At 43.5% G+C, this 20,816-nt stretch overlaps 1 protein-coding gene across 1 annotated transcript; it reads right to left on the bottom strand.

Annotated features, from left to right (window-relative positions):
• Positions 1–220: 220 nt before the first annotated feature.
• MYLIP (myosin regulatory light chain interacting protein) lies at positions 221–20,464 on the bottom strand. The gene is made up of 7 exons (XM_081085714.1): positions 20,169–20,464; positions 18,826–19,016; positions 7,058–7,243; positions 5,270–5,467; positions 4,387–4,551; positions 3,097–3,517; positions 221–1,782 (listed from the first exon to the last, which is right to left on the bottom strand). The coding sequence occupies exons 1-7, from the start codon at positions 20,253–20,255 to the stop codon at positions 1,693–1,695; spliced, it is 1,338 nt and encodes a 445-aa protein (XP_080941840.1). The 5' UTR covers positions 20,256–20,464; the 3' UTR covers positions 221–1,692.
• Positions 20,465–20,816: the final 352 nt, after the last annotated feature.

The raw sequence follows: 20,816 nt of genomic DNA, 5'->3' as shown, positions 1-20,816 counted from the left end.
TACTTAGGTACCTGTCCTGACTAGGCAACTAACCAGCAGCAGCATCCTATAATCAGAAAACATAGAAGAGTGAATAACTGAATGTTCTCTTCGATTAGGGCCAATACTGAAAGAAACTGTCCATATAGGGCCAAATTAGATACCAACTATGATATTATCAATGCTCTTTTAAGTAAATTAAACTGGCTTAAATAACAATAACTGTGATGATACAAACACTGAATTTGCTTTAAAGTCTTTATTATCCTGAATATAAAAGACAGAAGTCCTCTTAGGATATAACAGAGTTCTTTATGTGGAAACATTAATTTTTTTTTTTTACAAGTGAAAAAATAAATACCTTTTGGAATAAAGGCTTATATGCTAATATGTGCCATAAAAAAGTAGAGTTTTAATATCTGACAAAAATGTCTGTGCAAAGAAACAAATGCATAAACACATTACTGCTACATTAAGGCAATATGAAAAGTATACTCAGAAATCTCAGTAAAGTGACAGTGTAGCTTTCTAGCTTTAACTCAGCTAGTATTGCACCCAATACGGTCATCTAGGTTTCCCGACGTCCTAGAGAACCTACAAGCTGACCAACGTCCAAAATGCCCAAGTGGGAGTGGAAAACATGACTAAGAATATAGAAACAGAACACCCGAAACCCCTCTAAGACCCATAGAGGGGACAACCACAAGTTAATGCTTAAGCACTTACAAAAGAAAAAAGCATACAATATCTAGATACTATTATAAGGCTGTGAAAGGCTTGATGGCTCAAGCAAAAGTGACCCCTGGGTAGAGCTGGGGTACAGTGCTTGGGAGAACGGAAGAACACCCTTGTCTGTACTCTACGAAGCTTTCTCTCAGTGAGCAACACTCCCTTTTCCCAGGAACACGCTCCCTTTCCGATCTTAAAATAAAACATTCCCCCAACTCAGGGGGCCCAAGGAGTGCTGATTCCTCCACTGAAATCTTTTTGCCAAATTGGTAGCATTTTATATTTGGAAGCTTGGGGGTAAGGAGGGGTGGGGAAGGGACAGGAAGCCACCCACATCGAGTTATCTGTTTTCTACTGGCCAGACTGGTTTAAATCTGACAACTTGGTTGTCAACTTTTTAATAGTCAGATGATTGATTTTTAAATGTCTGCCTTCTAATCATTCTTGAACAAGTCACAAAAACAGAAATGACATTAAAACGATGACTATGTCTTTAAGAAAAAATTTCCTATTAAAAATGTTCAGAGCTCTGTGACCATACCAAAAAAACAAAACAAAAATGCCCCCCCAAAGTAACCAGGTAAATTCTTAAAACCAATTCTTACCAAATTGGCTGCAGGTAGGAAACGTACCTTGGGATACACTAAGAGACTTACAACATCACTTCCTAAAAGGTACCCACTTTTTGGCTATGTTGCCACCTAATGACATCAGAGGTTTCACTTATTCCTTTACTTAATCATAAAAAGAATGGAAGTCCGAGGAATGTGTCCACGTTCGCACTCTCCCTGGTCCCCACCACTGGAGCTGCCGATGGCATGTTTTGGTGGTGAGGAGTGTTGTATTCTTTCTATTCTTCCTTTTTTAAAACGTTGCATGGCAGATGGGTGTTGGAGTATTTATTTTCTCCACAATCTATCATCCTCCTAGTTCATAACAGCACAGCTCATGGGAACATGGCCTGTGTGAGAAGCGCACAGCAGATCAGATGACGGTGAGGTTGAGGAGACTGGTGTGGGTTGGAAGATAGACGTGCTGAACATGTTCTACCCGCGACCTGCAGACGGGACACGACTACAAAAGAGAAGCCAACAGTACCTGTTAGGATACCTCCGACCTGCGTCTTCAGTGTTCACCTGTGGCACCCATTACGTTCTCTTTCCTAAATAAGCTGCGGTCACAATTGTTTCTAGCTTTCAACTGGCAGAGATCTTAGTTTTCCAACCAGTTTGAAAGTTTATACTTTACATGGGATTAAAACAAATATTATGAAAAAGGATAAACTGAAGGAAACGGATGAGGTTTTTCGTCAAACTCTAAGCAAGGCACAATGAGTCAAGTAATTTCCAAAGGCTTCTTGCTGTCCCCACGTGGGCAGGTTGCCCTCCCCCCACGCCCCCAGCAGTGATGCAGGAGTTTCTTCCAGAGACTGTGTGCTGGCGCGGCTGGCTGACACAGGCCAGTCACTGGCTTGATGCCACCTGGCCAGCGAGTGTGGCTCTGCTCCCAGTCCCAGGCTTCTCAGTAAGCACGGCCCCTCCTAGGCCAGGAAGGGAGCCTTAGGCACATGGGCAGAAAAAGACAAATCCAGGACCACTCCCGGGGTCACAGTAGCACTATCTACTCAAGGACACAGGCATTCTGTTGGCTCAGGTAGCTCTCAAAACAGCTCAGAAACGAGCACTTTCTGAAGGACCAGCTGTTATTTAGGACTAGTTTTACAGAAAACCATAGTGAAATTTAGCAACCAGTTCTGAGAAATGAAAAAAATTTAAAGAAATTATCCTAAGAGGAAATGTAAGGTACAAGAAAGGAAAAAAAATACTATATATGAGTTGCTTTTATTTTTTGTATTAATACTAAAATTAGTTTGACTTGCTAAGTAAGAGCCACTGCAAGGGGTCCCTAGAGGCAAATGCAGTAATAAGAATAAATCAGTTATAAATAATCACAAAGTAAACTACCCATGGATAATTGAGAATTGACTATTCCTCAAATATTTTAAGTAAAGGCCATCCTCTCAAGTGTCAGCAAATGGGAGGCAGCGTGATAAAGAAGGGGAAGCCCTGGACCAGCCCTCAAGAGGTCAGATTCCAGCCCTCAGCTCAGCACCACCTAGATGCAGCACCTTGTGAATCTGAGCTTTGCTCCCTGCACTTACAGAGTCTAGGGCTTAGAGTAATTACACGGTGGAAAATAGTACCCTAATCCAAAATGTTTCACAAGGGCAATGCCTTTCAAGTCCCCGAACACAAAGCCCCTTCCAGGTGCAGGTGGACATTTCCGTTTTGTGTATCACCCAGCCAGCACCTGGCAGGCAGCAGTGGCTCACTATGACCTGGAGGGATGAGTGAGGCTGTGGGGAGAGCAGGCCGACGGACCCCTCACCTGGAGCTGAGCTGCGCAGCCCTCACAGCACACAGTGTGGCCGCAGGGGCAGAAAGCGGAGTTGATCTCCTCCTCACAGCACAGCATGCACAGCATGGCCTCCTTCAGCTTGCGCAGCTTCTCCTGCAGCACCCGGGTCTGCTGGCAGCTGAGGCCCGCGCAGCTGCTGCAGTTCATGCTGCTCTCTGAGGCCTTCAGGGGCGAGCTGGGGGGGCTGTGCTCACTTCTGGGGACCAGGTCCACCACGCCAGCATTGTACAGAGCCCTCCTGGCATGGTCATACACCTCCTTCGATGTTCTTTTAATGTCGAAGACATACTTCTTGCCGAGGTTAATGTTCTCATTCAGAAACAGAGAAGCCAAGTGGCCCTTCAAGTCTCGACTGTACTGCATCATGACGGCACTGGTCACTGTGTCACACCTGCGGGAAGATTGAACAGCCACGTTAGCGCAGACCAGCCTGCCATTCCTGAGACTCAGGCCATCAGACACTGCTGTGACGCAGAATATCCGTGTAGCAGACATTCAATATTCCTGCTTGCATGCTTTAAAGTATATACTTCCAGTTTCATGAGTGTTAAGGATAAAGCAGCCATAAACGTCAGGGACAGCGAATGTCCCCTCCACCTGCAAGGACATGAGCGATAGACAAAGCAGCTTGTGGCAAGGAAAAGGACATTTTTCTTTGAAGTATTGGTTTCATGTTAAAAATTCCTACAAATTTTCCATCCTGTTCCACAATTTACATGTCTATTTTAGCATAAAAAAAGTTCAGGGTGCCTGCCAATTAAATTTCTTAGCTCTAATTTTCCAAATATTTGTGTGAAACTCTACTTTAAATCACCCTCTGAAATGAGGGTATCAAAATTATTATTAAAAATCCTTATAATGTAGAGAGGATTCAGGAGCACAGCTCTGCCAGCAAGGAGAGGACTTAGGTCATCCTGCTGGGAAAGGGCAAAAGGCAACACCACGAGGGTGGGGTGGGGGTAGGGAGGGAGGGGGTGGAGGGAGGAAAGTGCTGTAAGGAGGTACTGGGAGGAGGCAGGAAGAGGTGAGCTGGGGAAGGGAGTCTGTAGTGATACACATGCCCTTTCTGTGCGAAAAGCTGGACGACGCTGCTAAGGTCTCCTCTGCTACAGGAGAAGTGAAGTGTTCTAAAGCAGCTGATTCTTAAATTTGGTACACGGTTACTGACACACCACCACCAGAAACTGAGGGAGCCTCACTGCCGCCTGCAAACCTCAGAGCTGAGGATGGGCGTGAGCTGAGGTTAACTGCGGCACGTGCCTGTAGAAAGCATGCGTCTCCGTGATTGCTCGGTAGAGCCCGCTGGCAGCCCTGGTGCTGATCATCTTAAACAGGAGCACGATGCTGTTCCCAGACTCCTTGGTGACCGTCAAGTACACGTTCTTTCCCGACTGGGTGGCCATCTGCACCACAGGGTACGCTATCCTGGGAGACAGGAAGAGAAGAGTGAGCAAGCCCAGTAGGAGAGATCTGTCATCGCGTGGACCTTCACAGGATTCTCTGTGCTCATGCCCCAGTGACAGAATCAGGTGCTCATTCAAGTACCCGGTTCCTAGTTAGGAAGGCCACTGTGGGTCAGTGGAGAGAAGTGGTGGAGCAAATTTGTTTTTTGGTGTTGTTTTTTTTCGAGGGGGGGAGATGTGTGCGTGTGTGTATAGATCAGTGGTTCTCAACCTTGGCTGCACATTAGAATCACCTGGGAATCTTTTAAAAATCCTGACTTCTGGGCCCCATCCTCCGGAAATTCTGTTTCTTTGTTACTAATGTTGTGGCCCCACCCCATAACAAAGAAACAGAATTTCCAGAGGACGAGGCCCAGAAATCAGGATTTTAAAAAGATTCTCAGGTGATTCTAATGTGCAGCCAAGGTTGAGAACCACTGGTATAGATGAAAATGAGATTTTTATAGCAGTGAGCGACTTATTTGAAAAAAATATTCAGCCTGTCACATCAATACACTTGAGTTAGTATTTTAAAAATTAGTTATCAAAGCCTGAATAAAATGAATGCTTGTAGCAAAATGAAACACTTCTGTTCCTAAAGGATAACTGTCCAGTAAATCCCACTCCATTTTCTATTTTCATGGTCAGAGCTACGAATGTATACATATATGTAGGTCTAAAGAATTCAAGACTTGGATTACCTATTAATTGGGGTAAAGTCATCTTTACAAATTGAGATTCCTTCAGGTCCAACCCCAATGAGGAGCTTCTGCCCTTCGCTGTCCCTCACAGAGTGCCATTCGATGCCGTAGTTTTCCATCGCCGACACGATCTGCAAGACCTGGTATTCAGCCGAGGCCTGGCTGGTCCCCTCCAGCTCCTTATGCTTTGCAACAATGCTGCAGGCCACCAAAAAGGCAGAGAGGTACATAGAGAGATTAATTTAAGCAGCGCCTTTAGAGAAAAGTTTATCATTTTCATTAGTGAATTCTACTGACACTGTCATTTGTGAATCACAGTAACTTAAAGCTATATATTACTGCTGTTTCTTTTATTTAGCCAACTTACTGTAAAATACTTTCAAGACACTAGTCAAGATCTTGGCTATTAAATATTCAGTAGAAAGACTACTGGGGATGCTGAATGAGGGTGAATTGGAAGAATTAGGAAAAAATCTCCAAAAATACATGTAAGCAATTTCTATGTAAGAACTTCTTATGCATTTGTCTACATTTACTTCGTAAATTTCATTAAAACATAGCATTATAAGGGATGGATTAGATGTTTACAACTGAAAAAAGACAGGATTTATTTGATCTATTGTGGTGGACATCCTCTAATCTAGTCTTTAAAGATCCCCACCTATGGGTGCTCTCCCCCTTGGAAATGTCATCCACCTTAGTGTGGGCTAAATTGATGACTGGCCTCTAATGAACAGAATATGGCAGTGATGTGATGCCACTAACTTCTGAAATCCTATATAACAAAACCCTAATATGCAAATCGACCAAAGGGTGGAATGACCAGTCGCTATGACACACACTGACCACCAGGGGGAAGACGCTCAACACAGGATCTGCCCCCTGGTGGTCAGTGCGCTCCCACAGGGGGAGCGCCACTCAGCCAGAAGCAGGCTCACAGCTGGCGAGCGCAGTGGCGGGAGCCTCTCCCACTCTGAGGCAGCGCTAAGGACCCCTTGGGGGATGTCTGCCTGGCTGACATCCTGAGGGGTCCCGGACTGTGGGGGAACAACCCCCCCCACTTCCTGTGCACAAATGTCGTGCACTGGGCCTCTAGTTACGTCTTAAGAAGACTGTGACTTCCATCTTGGTGTTCTCTCTTGCTCTAGCTTGGGTTGCTTGTCCTGCGTGAAGCCAGCTACCACATAATGAAGAGGCTCCGTGAAGAGGCCCATGTGGCAAGGAACAGACCTGCTGACAAGCCACCCGAGTCAGCCTGGAAGCGGATCCCTCCCTCCTCCACCAACAGTGTAACAGCAGCCTCATGAGGGATCCTGAGCCTGAGTACCCAGCCATCCAGGACCGGATTCCTGACCCACAGAACTGGGCGATGGTTGTTGTTTTAAGCTACTAAGTTTTGGGGTAACTTGTTACTGAGGAATAACTAAGACACCTGTGTTAGGTCTCCTGGTTTAATCCTCACTGGGATGGAGAGGATTCCAGCCTATAGGACAGGCTTTTGATTTTAGAAAACTTGCAATCTTAAAAGGTCAGAGATTTTTTAAAACTCCTGTTATATAGCATTTTATATAAGGGCATTTATTTGTGTGAATTATGTGCTGTGTTTATAGGTTTCTCAAACAAAAGGCTAAGAATCTTTTGAAAATAACTGGTTAAATTGGACAGCTGTCTAGTCTTTAACCTCACAAATTATCTATACATACCATAGGTTCCTTTTCTTCTGAAAATGCGAATACATTTGCTAGGTCTAAGGGCATAAACACCAGCCTTAACTGCATGCAGGCTCACCTGTTCAAGGCTGCACTGGAGAGCTCCTTGGCACACAGCTCCTCGTAGCTGTACTTGGCAGTGTTCTGGTTGTAGTCTCCAAACTTGGTCTGGGCCAGGAGGGCACTGAGCTCCACTGCCTGCTCTGGGGAGCATTGGAGATGGCCGGCCAGGAGGGCCTCCTTGATGTGTAAGAAAAAGATATGCCTACGAAGCAATGCAAGAATGAGGTTATGCTGGGAACTTCATATCAAACTCAACCTGCTTAGCATTTTCACAACCCCTTTTAAGTATGGAAAACAGCAATTTAAAAAGCCACCCTTAAAATGCTTACATTGAAAAACTTTTTTCATCATGAGTATCCAGGTAAAATAAGTCTAAAGACTATTACACCTCAAGTTTCTGCATTATAATTTTTAAAAAGAAATTACTGTAATAAGAAAAAGTATGGAATCGGTATCTTAAGATCCTCACCTTTATTGAAATGACCCCCACATCTCTACTTTGAGCCTAAACTTCTCTCCTAGGAGTCAGATGGGAATGTCCAGGTGCCTGTAGGTTTCTCCACTGGATGCTTCCCAGTCTCCCAGTGTCAGCTCATTCAAACCAAACTCACCGTCTCCCCTCCCAAGTCTGCTTTTTCCCCCAGTGGAAGCCACAGGCTGATTTGCTATTTTTCCCAATAAACTCACTTTTGACTATTAATCTTATTTCCACCTACTTGCTATTTCTGAAAACTCTTTAAATCCAGCTCTATTCCTCTCACTTTTACCTCCACTGCCCTACTTGCACCTTTACACTTTCAGAGACTTTACACGTCCTCTAAGCCAGTGGTTCTCAACCTTCTGGCCCTTTAAATACAGTCCCTCATATTGTGACCCAACCATAAAATTATTTTCGTTGCTGCTTCATAACTGTAATGTTGCTACTGTTATGAATCGTAATGTAAATATCTGATATGCAGGATGGTCTTCGGCGACCCCTGTGAAAGGGTCGTTCGACCGCCAAAGGTCGTTCGACTGCGAACTGCTGCTCTAAGCGGATCTCGCTTCTAGACTCTGAGCTGATCCACTTTCCAAGCTGCTTGCTCTGGTATGTACTTGCCATTTCTCTGCTCAGAATTCTTCCAGGGATCCCACTGTTTCCGAAAGAGCACCCTGTCAGCATGGACCCAGGCTTCTCTACCCTCCTGCCCCACCTTCCTACCCATTTCTCCTGTCATTCCCTCCAGCCACTCTGCCCAGGGAAAGAGACATTTCCTCTCCCTGGGAAACCCAACATGTTCTTGCCCCTATGGCTGGTCTTGCTGCTCCCTGTCTTGTAGGCCATTCTTTCTTTCCCCTTATTTAGCTACCCTTTCATCTTTATCACTCGCAAACTATTTTTTCCCCTATTATGGTATTTGACATATTCTAACTTCTTAAGTGCCTCTAATCTCAGAGAGCTCCATAAGTGCAAGTAAAACTGCATATAGGAGAAACCAAGATGGTGACATAGGTAAACACCTGAAATTGCTGCCTCGCACAACCACTTCAAAACTACTACTAAAAGACAAAACGGACATAATCCAGAACCACAGGAAGGCTGGCTGAGTGGAAATTCTACAACTAGAAGGAAAGAGAAAAGCACACTGTGACTCAGAGGAGGTGTGGAAGTAAAGTGCAGAGGTACGGAGGTGCACGGAAAGGGCTGGCAACTGAGGATGCGGTTGTCTTTTTCAATCTGGAGGGAGACACAAGCTCCCCACTGCTCAGAACACCAGTTCCGGGCGAGTCTCTGGGGACCCAAACTCATACAGGGGGGAAACTGGACTGTCTGGCATTGGGTGGCGGCTTTCTCTCAGAGGTGCTTGCAGCGATTACCATGGGACACTGAGACCTGGGGCCTCTTAGGGCAGGGCTGAGGATCAGCCATAGCTGTTTGCTCTGCCCTGTTGATTCCCTGAGACCCCGCCCCACCCAAGCTGTGTGCAGAGGCTTTTGTATATGAATGGCCTGGCCCTTTGCAATCTAAAATTACCTAACAAACTGCAGCTGGGTCAGAGACCCAGAACATCCAAAAGAAGGCCCAAGGCCCCACAGCAGCTTGCATTGCTTCACAGCTGGGCCTCATCTGGGAACCTCCAAACCCCAAACAAAGAAGAGGAATCTGCAGATCTCTCCCTAGCTCCTGCTGGGTAGCCTCAGGCAGAGGCTAAATTAGCACCTCCTTAGAGATCCAATAGCCAGTGTACCCAGTGGTCAGAGTGGTACCATCCAGATTACAACTCCTTAGACCCATAAGGGACACACTCAGGGGGCAGACTCAGTGAGCACCAATGTCCCACTGAAGCAAGTCTTGCCCCATAAGGGTGTCTTCAGCACAGAAGTTCTCCCACTGTAGACACTGATTCTACACTGATTCTCACTGATCCCACTGATTCTCACAGCCAATTGGCCTGGAGGTCAATTCCTCCCAGTGATACCTACAAAAATCAAGGCTTAACTACAACAAGACTGTGCACAAAGCCCACAAAGGAGTGCACCAAGAGGGAGTGCACAATTGGGGAGGCTGAGCCACTGGGCCTTATAGGACACCTAGCACACAAAGCCACTCTATCATCACAGGGAAGCAGCCAAAATGCGGAGACAAAGAAACAGGTCACAAACGAAAGAAATGAAGGAAAGAAAACTACTGGATATAGAGTTCAAAACCATGGTTATAAGGTTACTCAAGAGGGGGCAACATGAGCTATGTGAGAAAAGGAAGAAGAAAGTGCGACTAGAAATATAAGGAGGAGCTCTTCTGAGAGTCTTGTCAGGTTGACAAGAGCCATTAATCTCCCTTTAAGAACGGTTTAAATTTAATGTTCCATGCCTTCTATAATGACAAAGAAATGTTTAAAATGATCAGACTCTGCCAACTACTACAGTCTTTTTCCTTTATTCAAAGTCCCTATGAAGAAATCACAGTAAGAATGCGTAATAGCAATGAAAGAAGATAAGTGTGGTTTTTATTAACCCAAACATCTGCTAGTCTTTAAAGTATTTCTGACATACTGCTAAACTGAGGGGGGTTCCCTACTGGGGCAAAGAAATAACCACAAAAATAACTTGCTTTAAAACAGCTCTCTGAGGACTGAGGCCTCACATTCCCATAAACGTCGGTGTCACAACACGACGTCAGCCCTCTGAAGGCCTTTTAGACAACGTTCAGTAAACTTCACCTTGGCTCATGTACCTCTGTTTCTGTACTCATCAGGGAGCATGTTAGTAGGAAACGAGATCTGAATATATGCTTATATTAAAGAAGGAATGATGTGCTGAAAGGTTGTGAGGGTATCACCACAAGCTAACTCTTTCAACTTAATTACCGCCTATGTGAAAGTGTCTTTTAAGGTATTTACCAAGTATCAAGTCAGAGACTCATTTCTGCTTTATTAAAAAGTATAGCTTGAAAGAGTTTCAAAATCAGTCCAATTTCTTTTTCCAAACTATGCATGCCTACTTCTGAAGAGACAGATGCCAAGACCAAAGGCGAAGCAGCAGGCACACAATAGTAACAGGTGGGCAGCAGCCCGCGAGTAATGCTGGTCCTTTCCCGGCGTATGGGTCAGAATTAAAAAAGGGGGCAGGACAAGTGGCCTTTTCGACATACTCCACATTCTAGACTGGACTGCAGTCATTACCCTGTAGGCAGAACTCTCCTTACTGTTGACATAACTTTCTGACAGGGCCTTGCCTGCATTTTTTCAGTTTCATGGCTACAAAGCAACCTTTCATTTCAAGTCAACAAATATTTGCTGTGCATTCCCTCTGTGCCAAGCCCTATGCTGGGGTTACAGGGTGAACAAGTCTGATTGTTCCTCTTTAGATGAAACTTACAGCCTTTTAGTGTGAAGGAACACATTCTGGCTTTTGGTGACCACCTTATGCTGTCCAGGAGAACTGCACAATGGAGCAGTGACAGCAAAGGTCACCAGCTGTGACGAGCCATCAGCAGACTATTTAATGTGCTCTTTCCAAGAGGGAGGATGGCAGAGCATGGAGACACGTTGCCAATAACGAGCCCAGTGATGGCTCAATAGTTAGGGCCGGTTCTCCTATTATTTTATCTCGAACCATCGGGCCTGTAACTGTCTGGCTCATGGATTTCCCACCTCTGTTTTTCTGTATTGTGTGAAAGGTTATCAATAATATCAATAATAAGCAGATGTGGTCAAAGAAGCCATGCCTGCAGTGAATTATTTTTACTTTTTTACCTAAAGATCAAAAGTGGTTAACATATCTAATTTAATTTAGGCTACATCCTAGAATCACAAACAGAATGAAAGCTTGGAAAAAACTCTTGTTTGTCTTAGCAAAGGTCTATGAATATGTCCCATAGACATAAACTCAAAGTGTATTTTCTAAACATTCCCTGGTTACATCTTAAAATACATGATTCTTCAAGTTTTACCCAGTTACTAAGAAAATGGATATTTTCAATACATGGATCACATTTGGGGGGCCAAAGTGAATCATCCTGGAAAACATATATCTCTGCATCATGGGTACAAATGAATTCCTACTTACTGTAGCATTATGGAAGATTTAAAAATGAAGTGAATATAAGGATATACCAAATTTTAATTAAATAAAAGAATCACATATTCTTGATATATATTTTTGTTTCAAAGTACTTCAAATTTCCTCTGTTCTAAAAATTAATTTATTTCGGTAGCTTTAAGGAATTAAGGCATTTATCTTTTATGAATTGTAACCAGAGAATCTTCCTCTAAACACTGGCTTGACTTATCAGGAAATCACCTAAAAATCAAAGTAGAACTTTCTGCAAACCTGTCGGGAGTCGTCTATCTGTTCATCACGGATGGCTACTCTCAATTACTGCCCTCCAGGCATCTTTCCAGTTACATCATTTTAAAGAGTTTATTGTGACACAAATATAACATAACTATATCTCTGTAATATTAAACTCAAAATTTAAGTAACTAACCTAAAACATTCTTCAAATGGCTAACTAGCTATTTTTAAAAATCCTCTAGTGTCAATAATTTGCCTCCAAAGACCTGACTGACCCTGGCCATCTGTTATAATGGTTGGTTTGTCCCTCACCTAGTTAGACCCCCACTGAGCTCACCAGTATGCCTGCCTCAGTCCAATGAGTCACTTAACCACCATCAGTTTATTTTAAACCAAACACTGCCAACTTATACTTTAAAACCATCAAATCAAAACAGAACTGCTGTAAGAGTTTTTTGTTTTGTATCTTAAATTCTAGGGAAACAAAAATCATTTCAAGAAGGATCATAGGCCCAAACATAAAAGCAATAACCATAATGCTTTAAAAATTAAACAGCAGAGAGTATCTTCATAACATGGGGTAGGCAAAGGTTTCTCATGACCATCAGCAAAAATTAAAAAAGAAAAAAAATGGATAAATTAGACTTTACCAAAATGAAAACCTCTACTCATCAAAAGGCATCAATAAAAGAAAATACAGTATTTACAAAACACATATCTGACAAGCATCTGGTATATGTAAAGAATTTGCAAAGCTCAAAAATAAAGGCGCCCAGCCAGCATGGCTCAGTGGTTGAGTGTCCACCTATGAACCAGGAGGTCAAAGTTAGATTCCTGGTCAGGGCACATGCCTGGGTTGTGGGCTCGATCCCCAGTCTGGGGTGTGCAGGAGGCAGCCAATAAATTATTCTGTCTCATCACTGATGTTTCTATCTCTCCCTTCCTCTCTGAAATCAATAAAAATATATTTACAAAAATAATAAATAAGGCAACAACTCAAAAATGGGTAAATGATTTCAATAGATAATTCACAAAAGAAGATGCACAAAAGGCCAATAAGCACACAAAAAAGTGTTTACTACCGAGAGAAACATACAAATTGACACTGAAGGCTGGGAGGGATATGGAGGCACTGGACTCATACATTCTCAATGGAAGCACAGAATGGTACATACAGCGTTTTGGGAAGAGGTCTGGCAGTCACTTATACAACTAAGCGTCTGCCTCCTCTATGATACAGCTATTTCAATCTTAAGTATTTAGTCCAATGAAAACACATGTCTACCCAAAAGACTTGTACTTGGATGTTTATAGCAGCTTTATTCATAAGAGCCAGAAAACAAGTCTTCATCAAGAAGAGCATAAACAAACAATAGTACATTCATATCATGGAATACTATCCAGAAATAAACAGGAACAAACCACTATACACACACACACACACACACACACACACACACACAATGTGACAGATCACATAAATTTATGATGTAACAAAAAGGCAGACACAACAGCGTGCGCACTGCATGATTCCACACATGAAGCAGAACAGGCATAATGAATCAATGCTAGAAAAACATACCACCTTGGTTGTACAGCCGGGTGGGTGGGGGAGGGCAAAGACGGTGGGAACTGACTGCAGAAGGGCATGAGGAAACTTTCTGGAGTGATGGTAATATTCTAAAACTTGATAAGGGTTTGGATTAAACAGGCACATACATTTGTCAAACACCCATTAAATGGTGTAATTAGAATTTATACATTTCATCATATGTAAATTTTATATCAAAAGAAAAAAAAAGAATTGTAGGCAAATATTGAGGTCTGGTTAATGGTATGCATATGAAATATTTAGGGGGAAGTGTACTTATACCCAATTTATTTTGAAAAGCACCAGAAAGAGTGATAGAAGGTAGAGGGATCCATAAATGGATAAAAATGCAGTAAGGCAAGTAAAGTAAACTGTAAAAATCTTCAACTTATCTGTATGCTTTAAAATTTTCATAAGAAATGAAATGAGGAAAAAAATACTAGCGAAAAGTCTAGATTCAGAATTCAGATGAATAACTAGCTATACCTAAAATGAACCATCAAACCTACACTTCATGGAAGGCTTGCAATTGAGAAACCTGTCACAGCCAAATAATTACAAAGTCAGGTCTCCATTCAGGCTTAAGGAAATCCTTCTCAAAACCCAAAATGCAAAATGGGAATCACTAATAAATTTGCTCCTCCTTGAGATCCAAGAAGTTAAAAGACATGGAGGTGGAGAGGTGGTGCTGGTGGTGGAAGACATTCCCAACTTCAAAAGTGATTACAACCCACACCAGAAGAATACTATTACGTAGAAGCATAAAATCTGCATTTCTAAGAACATGATTACTCACCATGTTGTTTGTCCTTGACAAAAAACAACCCAGGCACTCCTGTAGCTAACAGTGTTAACTACAATCTCTGTAACAATCTAGATTAGTGGGGAGTGCTGGCAGGTCCCAGCTGCAGTAGAATACAACTAAAGATAAATACACCTGGTGCCCCTGGAGCTATGCACCTCTGTGCACCCTGAGTCTGACACTAAGTGCCATCTAAACCTTCAAGTTTTATTTACAAATTATATGGTCAAGACTAAAAGTTCAGTTGGATTTCATAAACACTGATTCCTCAATGTTTTTTGGAGATTTCATATAAATATATAAGTATCAGGAATTCATAAAGAGACTGACTGAAGGTGCCCAGATGGGAGCTCTGTGGCTAAAATAAACATATAATAACACGGACTTCCTGTATTCTGAGCAAAAAGGAAAACAGAGAAGTTAGAATTCAAATTCATACTTTCTTTGGCAATATCACACAAGTCTGTTTTTACTATTTGTACTTTCCTGGAGCCTATTTTATATTTGGGCATAAAAAAAAAAATACCACCCAAAGAAAACAATAAACAAATGGCCTCTAGGGTGAGGTGAAGGGGGTGAACGAAGCAAAAGAATGCTGAACACAGCAAATTCTTAACAGAGAATAATCACTACAAACATGTTTTAATGGTGAGATTTCTTTTAGTCTCAAACTTTTCAGTTTATAGAAGCAAACTGGCAAAACATTTTAATTTCTATAAGAAAATATTTATCATCAGTATAAGCTAACCTGATTTTTATTTATTTCCAAGTTCTGAATTCTTTGATCCAACAAATATTTAGGCACCTGCTAGACTCTGGGGATACAATGAGGATCAGCTCCCTGTTTCGTGGAATTTAGGTTATTAGAGTGGCTGACAATAAACAAATTGTCACATCAGTAAATGCAGCACTCATTTAATGCTATAAAGGAAAGTTACACAATGTCTTGGGAGAGTTTAGTTTTCTGAATGGGCCTGGAGATGGTTTTCCTGAGGAGTGGTGACTGAGCTGCTGTCTGAAGGCAGATGGATGTAACCAGGAGCAAGTCACTCATCACTTGCCCTAATCTCTGGTTTTGACAATGTTGACAAAATCTGGTCTGAATTGCTATGAATACTCAAGGGCCTTTGAAAGGCAAGAATTTCAAAGATTATTATTTCAAACCAACTTCCAGAATACATTAGTTTCACTTTTAGTTTGAATCCATAGCATGGCAAACATCTGCTGAAAATACCTGCTGTCTCCATCTCTGAAATGTGCCAGCTGAGTCTAAACAAGACTCTCTGGTTACTTTCCAGATTCAAGAGTAAACATATTAATCTGTGTAAAGAACCAAATCTAAAATTAGGCCAAATCAGAGACCAATGAACTCTATGTATCAACCGCAGCAGACACTTGATAGGTTTTTTTCTGCTTTCAGAGAAATGTACTGGGGAAAATGATATAGAGAGGAAGCAGAAGCAAAAACAAAACAAAACAAAAACCAACCAACAAATCCATTGCTAGAAGAGGTTTTAGAGACAACCTAGTCCCAGGCTTTCAACTGAGATAAAGAGCTGTCTCAGTTTTAGAAGTCTGCACACACTGGTAGTTGGTGGCAGAGTTGGACCTGGAATGCAGGGCTTCTGCCTGGACCCCAATACCCTCCTATTACAAACAGGCTTTCCTGGCTGTCAAACTCACAGCAGCCTCCCTAATCCAATGCAAATATATTAACTGGCCCCCAGTCAGGCCAGCTCTATTATGAGCAGACTACTTTAATTGTCCACTGAGGACAACTCGGCCAGGATATTTCAGTACCACTTAATAAACAGGCCAGACACTTTCAGTACACTAAGTGTACCCTGATGACTTGACTTGGAGATAGTACACAATCACCTCTCTTAACTGGACTGTTAAAACTGTTTACTCACTACATAAACACATCTATTTCATTTTCTGTGTCATTTTATATGAATATTTTATAATGAATAATTAAACAATGAAAAGTTTATCAACCAGCTTTATCTTGCTAACATAACATTAGGAAAAATAAGTATTTTTGTTCTCCAGTATGATGCACATAAAAATAATGCTAATTGTAACTAAACTGGACCCAGTACAACTTCTGGTCCTAATTAAAAGGTACAAATGCTAATTACAAATCACTTTAGTTATTAAGGCAGAATGCTATATAAACTATACATGGCATTTTCTTAATATTCTGTGTTTCAGACAACCCCACAAAAACAACTAAAATGCACCAATATTCTTTTTAAAGATTTAAAAAGGAGCCTAAAACCTAGGCATGTGCCCTGACCGGGAATCCAACCATAACCTCCTGGTTCATAGGTGAAGGTTCAATCACACTGGCCAGACTAAAGATTTTTAAAAATTGACTTTTAGAGAGAGAGGAAAGGAGAAGGAAACAGGGAAACATTGATGTAAGAGTGAAACATTGATCGGGCATTGAGCCCACAAGCTGGGTATGTATCCCAACCTAGAACTGAACTGGCAACCCTTCAGTGCACAGGACGATGCCCAACCAACTGAGTCAGAGCCACCAACAGTTTAAGAGTAAGTCAAAAGCCTAGATCACACTAATCTATATATATAAAAGCCTAATATGAAAATTGTCCCCTCAGGAGTTTGACTGGGAGTTCGATCACTCGCTATGTCCTGCACTGACCTCCAGGGGGCAGCACGGAATGAAGGAAGGCCCCGGCTGCCAGCTGGCAGCTGGGGAAGGAAGGCCCCGGCCCTGATCGCTGGCAAGGCTTAGAGACCCTACTCTTGCATAAATTTTGTGCACCGGGCCTCTAGTTTTTCAGTAAGATTCCAAAAGGATCGAAAATCAATTAAAATGACATAATCTAACTAGGTAGGTACATTCTTTGGATATTAGGCATGAATCTCAAGAATCAAAGTCAACTGAGTCAATAAAATAGGAAATTTGATTCCAAGTCTAATTCACAAACTGTTTATTTCTTGCATGAATAAAATAATTTGATAATAGCTATTAATTCAAATATTAGAAAGCACAGGTAAAGATCATTTTATAGTAAAATTTAAAGTCTGTAAGCATTCATTATACAAATGTATAATGTACAACTATAGTCATTGTTTAAATTATCTATTTGTTCCTCCAAGCTCCTGCAGATTTAAAAAATAAATCTGTGTCATCAAAATAGATTTGTATCTGGAGGCCTTGAAATGATTACAAAATCATGATAAAAGTACACAATGAAAATAGCAAAATATTGTGTTTTATATATTTTTTTTCTCTTTCTTGATAGTTATCACACTAAAGTGAAATGTAGAAGTTTTCACAACCCAGTTTTAAGTAAACACACACACACACACACACACACAACCGTTCTGATTCACATAGCCAGCTAAAACATCCTTAAACACGCAAGCACTTGAATATTTTGCAAGACATTTTTAGGAACACTAAGAATTCCAATATACCAGTTACTTCAGAAACAAAATTAAACATTTATCTCACTCTTCAAAGCTCCATAACAAGGCAAAACAGAGATTTCAAATGCAAATGAATAGTATTTCAAAATATGTTTCTATCAGTCCTTGGGTAAACAAACAAAAATATGACATGTTAAAAACTCTTAAGATATATTGTTTATTCATCATTACTGAGAGTTTTCTCACTCACATTTTTCATGTGCATGGCAAATTTCCAAGCCAAAGGGTAATGAAAAAACATTAGAACTTAGACCAAAGTTTGCCATATTTAGAATTAGTTGTTTTTCTTTTTCCTTTTCCTTTTTTTGACATGCCACTATAAGATTTAGGTCTCTTGCATATCAGCAATAAATATGAAACACTGGTTCCCAGTTTGGCTCATCCTTCAGAAAAGTATTACAGTCAAGTCCAGAGGAGAAAACATTTTCAGTTTGAGAGGAAACCACATGGTCCAGCTGTCTACCACTACTGGTGGTTTCCTAGAAGTAAACAATCTAAACTCAACGATCACGTGTAACATGTGTGGGTCAAAGTTGGGTTACACTGGCCTTAAAAGAGTTGCCTTACTAAGTTTTCAAAAAACTTCAAAACTTTAACAATTCTGCATTAAGTAGGACAGAACTCTTTACTATAAATTGTAATCTAACACTAGGTTGAAGAAGTTGACCAAGTTTAAGTAACCCAAGAGGAACTGTTTCCTGTTTTCAGTTAGAATGTCTACAATGACCTGTAGTAACCTCTGAGGCAGAGGTTACCTGGGGGTATTAGATGCTACTGTCTGAAAGTCAATTGGGTTCATTCTTTCTCATTCATTCATTCTCATTCTCTCTCTCTCTCTCTCTCTCTCTCTCTCTCTCTCTCTCTCTCTCAGCACTAACCTCGTGTTTGTAAGAATTCATCCCTGTTCTCTGATTGTGTATAAAGGCAAGAAAAACCACAAGAAGAGTTGGAAAATGTACCTCAGGCCAACTACATAGCTCCCTCTTCACCTCAATAAAAGGTCTGTGTCACAGAAAACGTCTAAGTTATCACCCAATTCACCCTCTATCAAACAAATGTGCCTGTGAAGGGAACATCTCGGGGAAGGCACAATGTCCCTTTCTAAGAGAACCAAAGGTTTATTTGACATTGGTTTATTTTAGTATCACTTTACCGAGTCTGCTCCTGTAAGATGAGATGAGGCTCCACGAAGAACTTGACTCTCAGTTTAAGCCGGTAAGGGGCTAGCCCATCCATCTGCTGGGAGATCCGGTTTCTCAGATTTAGCCATAAACTTTCACCTTTGCTACCCGTAAACTGCAGTCCAAAATAATCAACTTCTATAATTCCCAACCGCCTGCACACCTAAAACAAAAATGAATGCAGCATGGATGAGCACATGGTCCATGTAGTCAAAGCAAACCTAAGAACTTCGTGTGAGTCTAAGATTCCTGCCCACTTCTTACGGAGTTCAACAGTGTTACAATTGCTGTTGTAAACTGGGAGAAGGAAGTTCTTAGGCTCCAGCAGTGCTAAGCCACACTAGGTAAAGTAGAGAGGTTTGTCCTTCCTTTAATAGCTATGATATGGCCAATGGCAGTGAAGAAAAACGAGTCCTCAAAAGTAGCCTTTCAGAAAAGCTGAGAATGACCATTTTCCTTCTTATTCCAATCATCAGAATTCCCTTCACCAGCAGAACAGACACAGCTGATTTGGCAGCTGAGTATCTGGGCAATTTTAACCACCTGGACTCAAAAGAAAAAAAAAAAAATGAGGAAACACGCCACAAGTGTCACTAAGCTTTACAAGAGGTTTCCCAAACATCTCAGGTCTGGGAGGTTTCGGGGCACAGCGTTTCACTTGAGATCAAATCTGCTTTCTGCCACACCAGTATCCACTGCTTGGAACCATTCCTCACTCTTAAGGAAGCGCCGCGTGCTTAAAGACAACTGCGGAGGAGACGACCAAAGCCTACGGTCCTCGAATCCCCAGCAAATCCCGAGATGCAGGTGAACGGTCCATTTGAGAAGCAGCAAGACACAAGCGCCCGGCTTGTCTGCCAGGCAATCCGGGACCTGAGACCTCATCCTGAGACGCAGGTATCATTGCCAGGCCCCGCGGGGGACCAAACAGGCAGCATCATGCACACACCTGCGGCAGGTGTGCTGGCCCGCCTTCTTCTGGGAAAGTGCCGAGCTGGGGGACTGGGGGGGCGGGGGTGGGGGTGGTGGCTGGCTGGATGGCCGGCCACGGCATGCGTCCTCGGTGCCCCCCACCATGCGCTGCCGACGCGCCGGGATCGAGGCCGTACGCCCCACGCCGCGGGGTGGAGGGGGCAGGAGCCGGGTGCCTGGGGTACTCTGTCCCGCGCCGCGCTCCCCCCACCCCCGCCGCCGCCGCCGCCTCCGCAGCTCCGCCCGGCCCCTGGCAAGCGGTGCGCCCCGGCGCCTGGCGCCGCCACGAGGCCCCTCCGCCTTGGAGGACCAGTGAGGTCCCCTCTTGGCCCTTCATCCTCACCTGGTTAAGGCAGTCCTCGCCGTTGGCTTTCGCTTCCACCTCCACCTCCATCAGCACCGCGTCCGGCCTCGTCACATAGCACAGCATGGCTGGGGCCGCCGCTGCCTCCACAGCCGCCTCCTCTTTGGTGTGCGCCGGGCTGCCGCCTCGCCACCAATCAGACCCAGTTCTGGGGTCGGCGAGGGTGGCCCCCGGGAGGCTGCCGCCCAGCAGACCGCCGCCTGCGTCCCGCGGCCGCCGCGCCCTCCCGCCAGCCGGCTGTCCGGGTCTCCGCGGCGGCGCCGCACTCCAGCAGCCCGACTGCCTGCGCCGCGACAGGGACTCCTCTGATATAGCGGCCCCGCCCCCTCCGGCTGGGGGCCCCGCCAATCACGACGGCTCCGCCCCGCCTCCGCCGCCCCTCCAGCCAATAGCGGCGCCCGCTCAGCCGCGGCCTCACCTCCCAGCGCCGGCTGAGTTCCCGGGCCGCCCTGGGAGCTGGCAGCTTGCGGGCGCCGAGTGCTGCGGGAGGAGGGAGGCTCTCGAGCGCACCCGCCGCCTCTGCCCGCTGGGCGACGCTGCACCGAGCCAGCGACCGCCCCGGGCTCCGGGCTCCGAGGCGGGGACGCCTTTCTGTTGGGCTTGAATTTACGGTGATGGCACGCCTCC

Source organism: Myotis nattereri (assembly GCF_964212035.1).
Source record: "Myotis nattereri genome assembly, chromosome: 3".
Lineage (NCBI taxonomy): Eukaryota > Metazoa > Chordata > Mammalia > Chiroptera > Vespertilionidae > Myotis > Myotis nattereri.
This window is presented reverse-complemented; position numbering and strand designations above follow the sequence as displayed.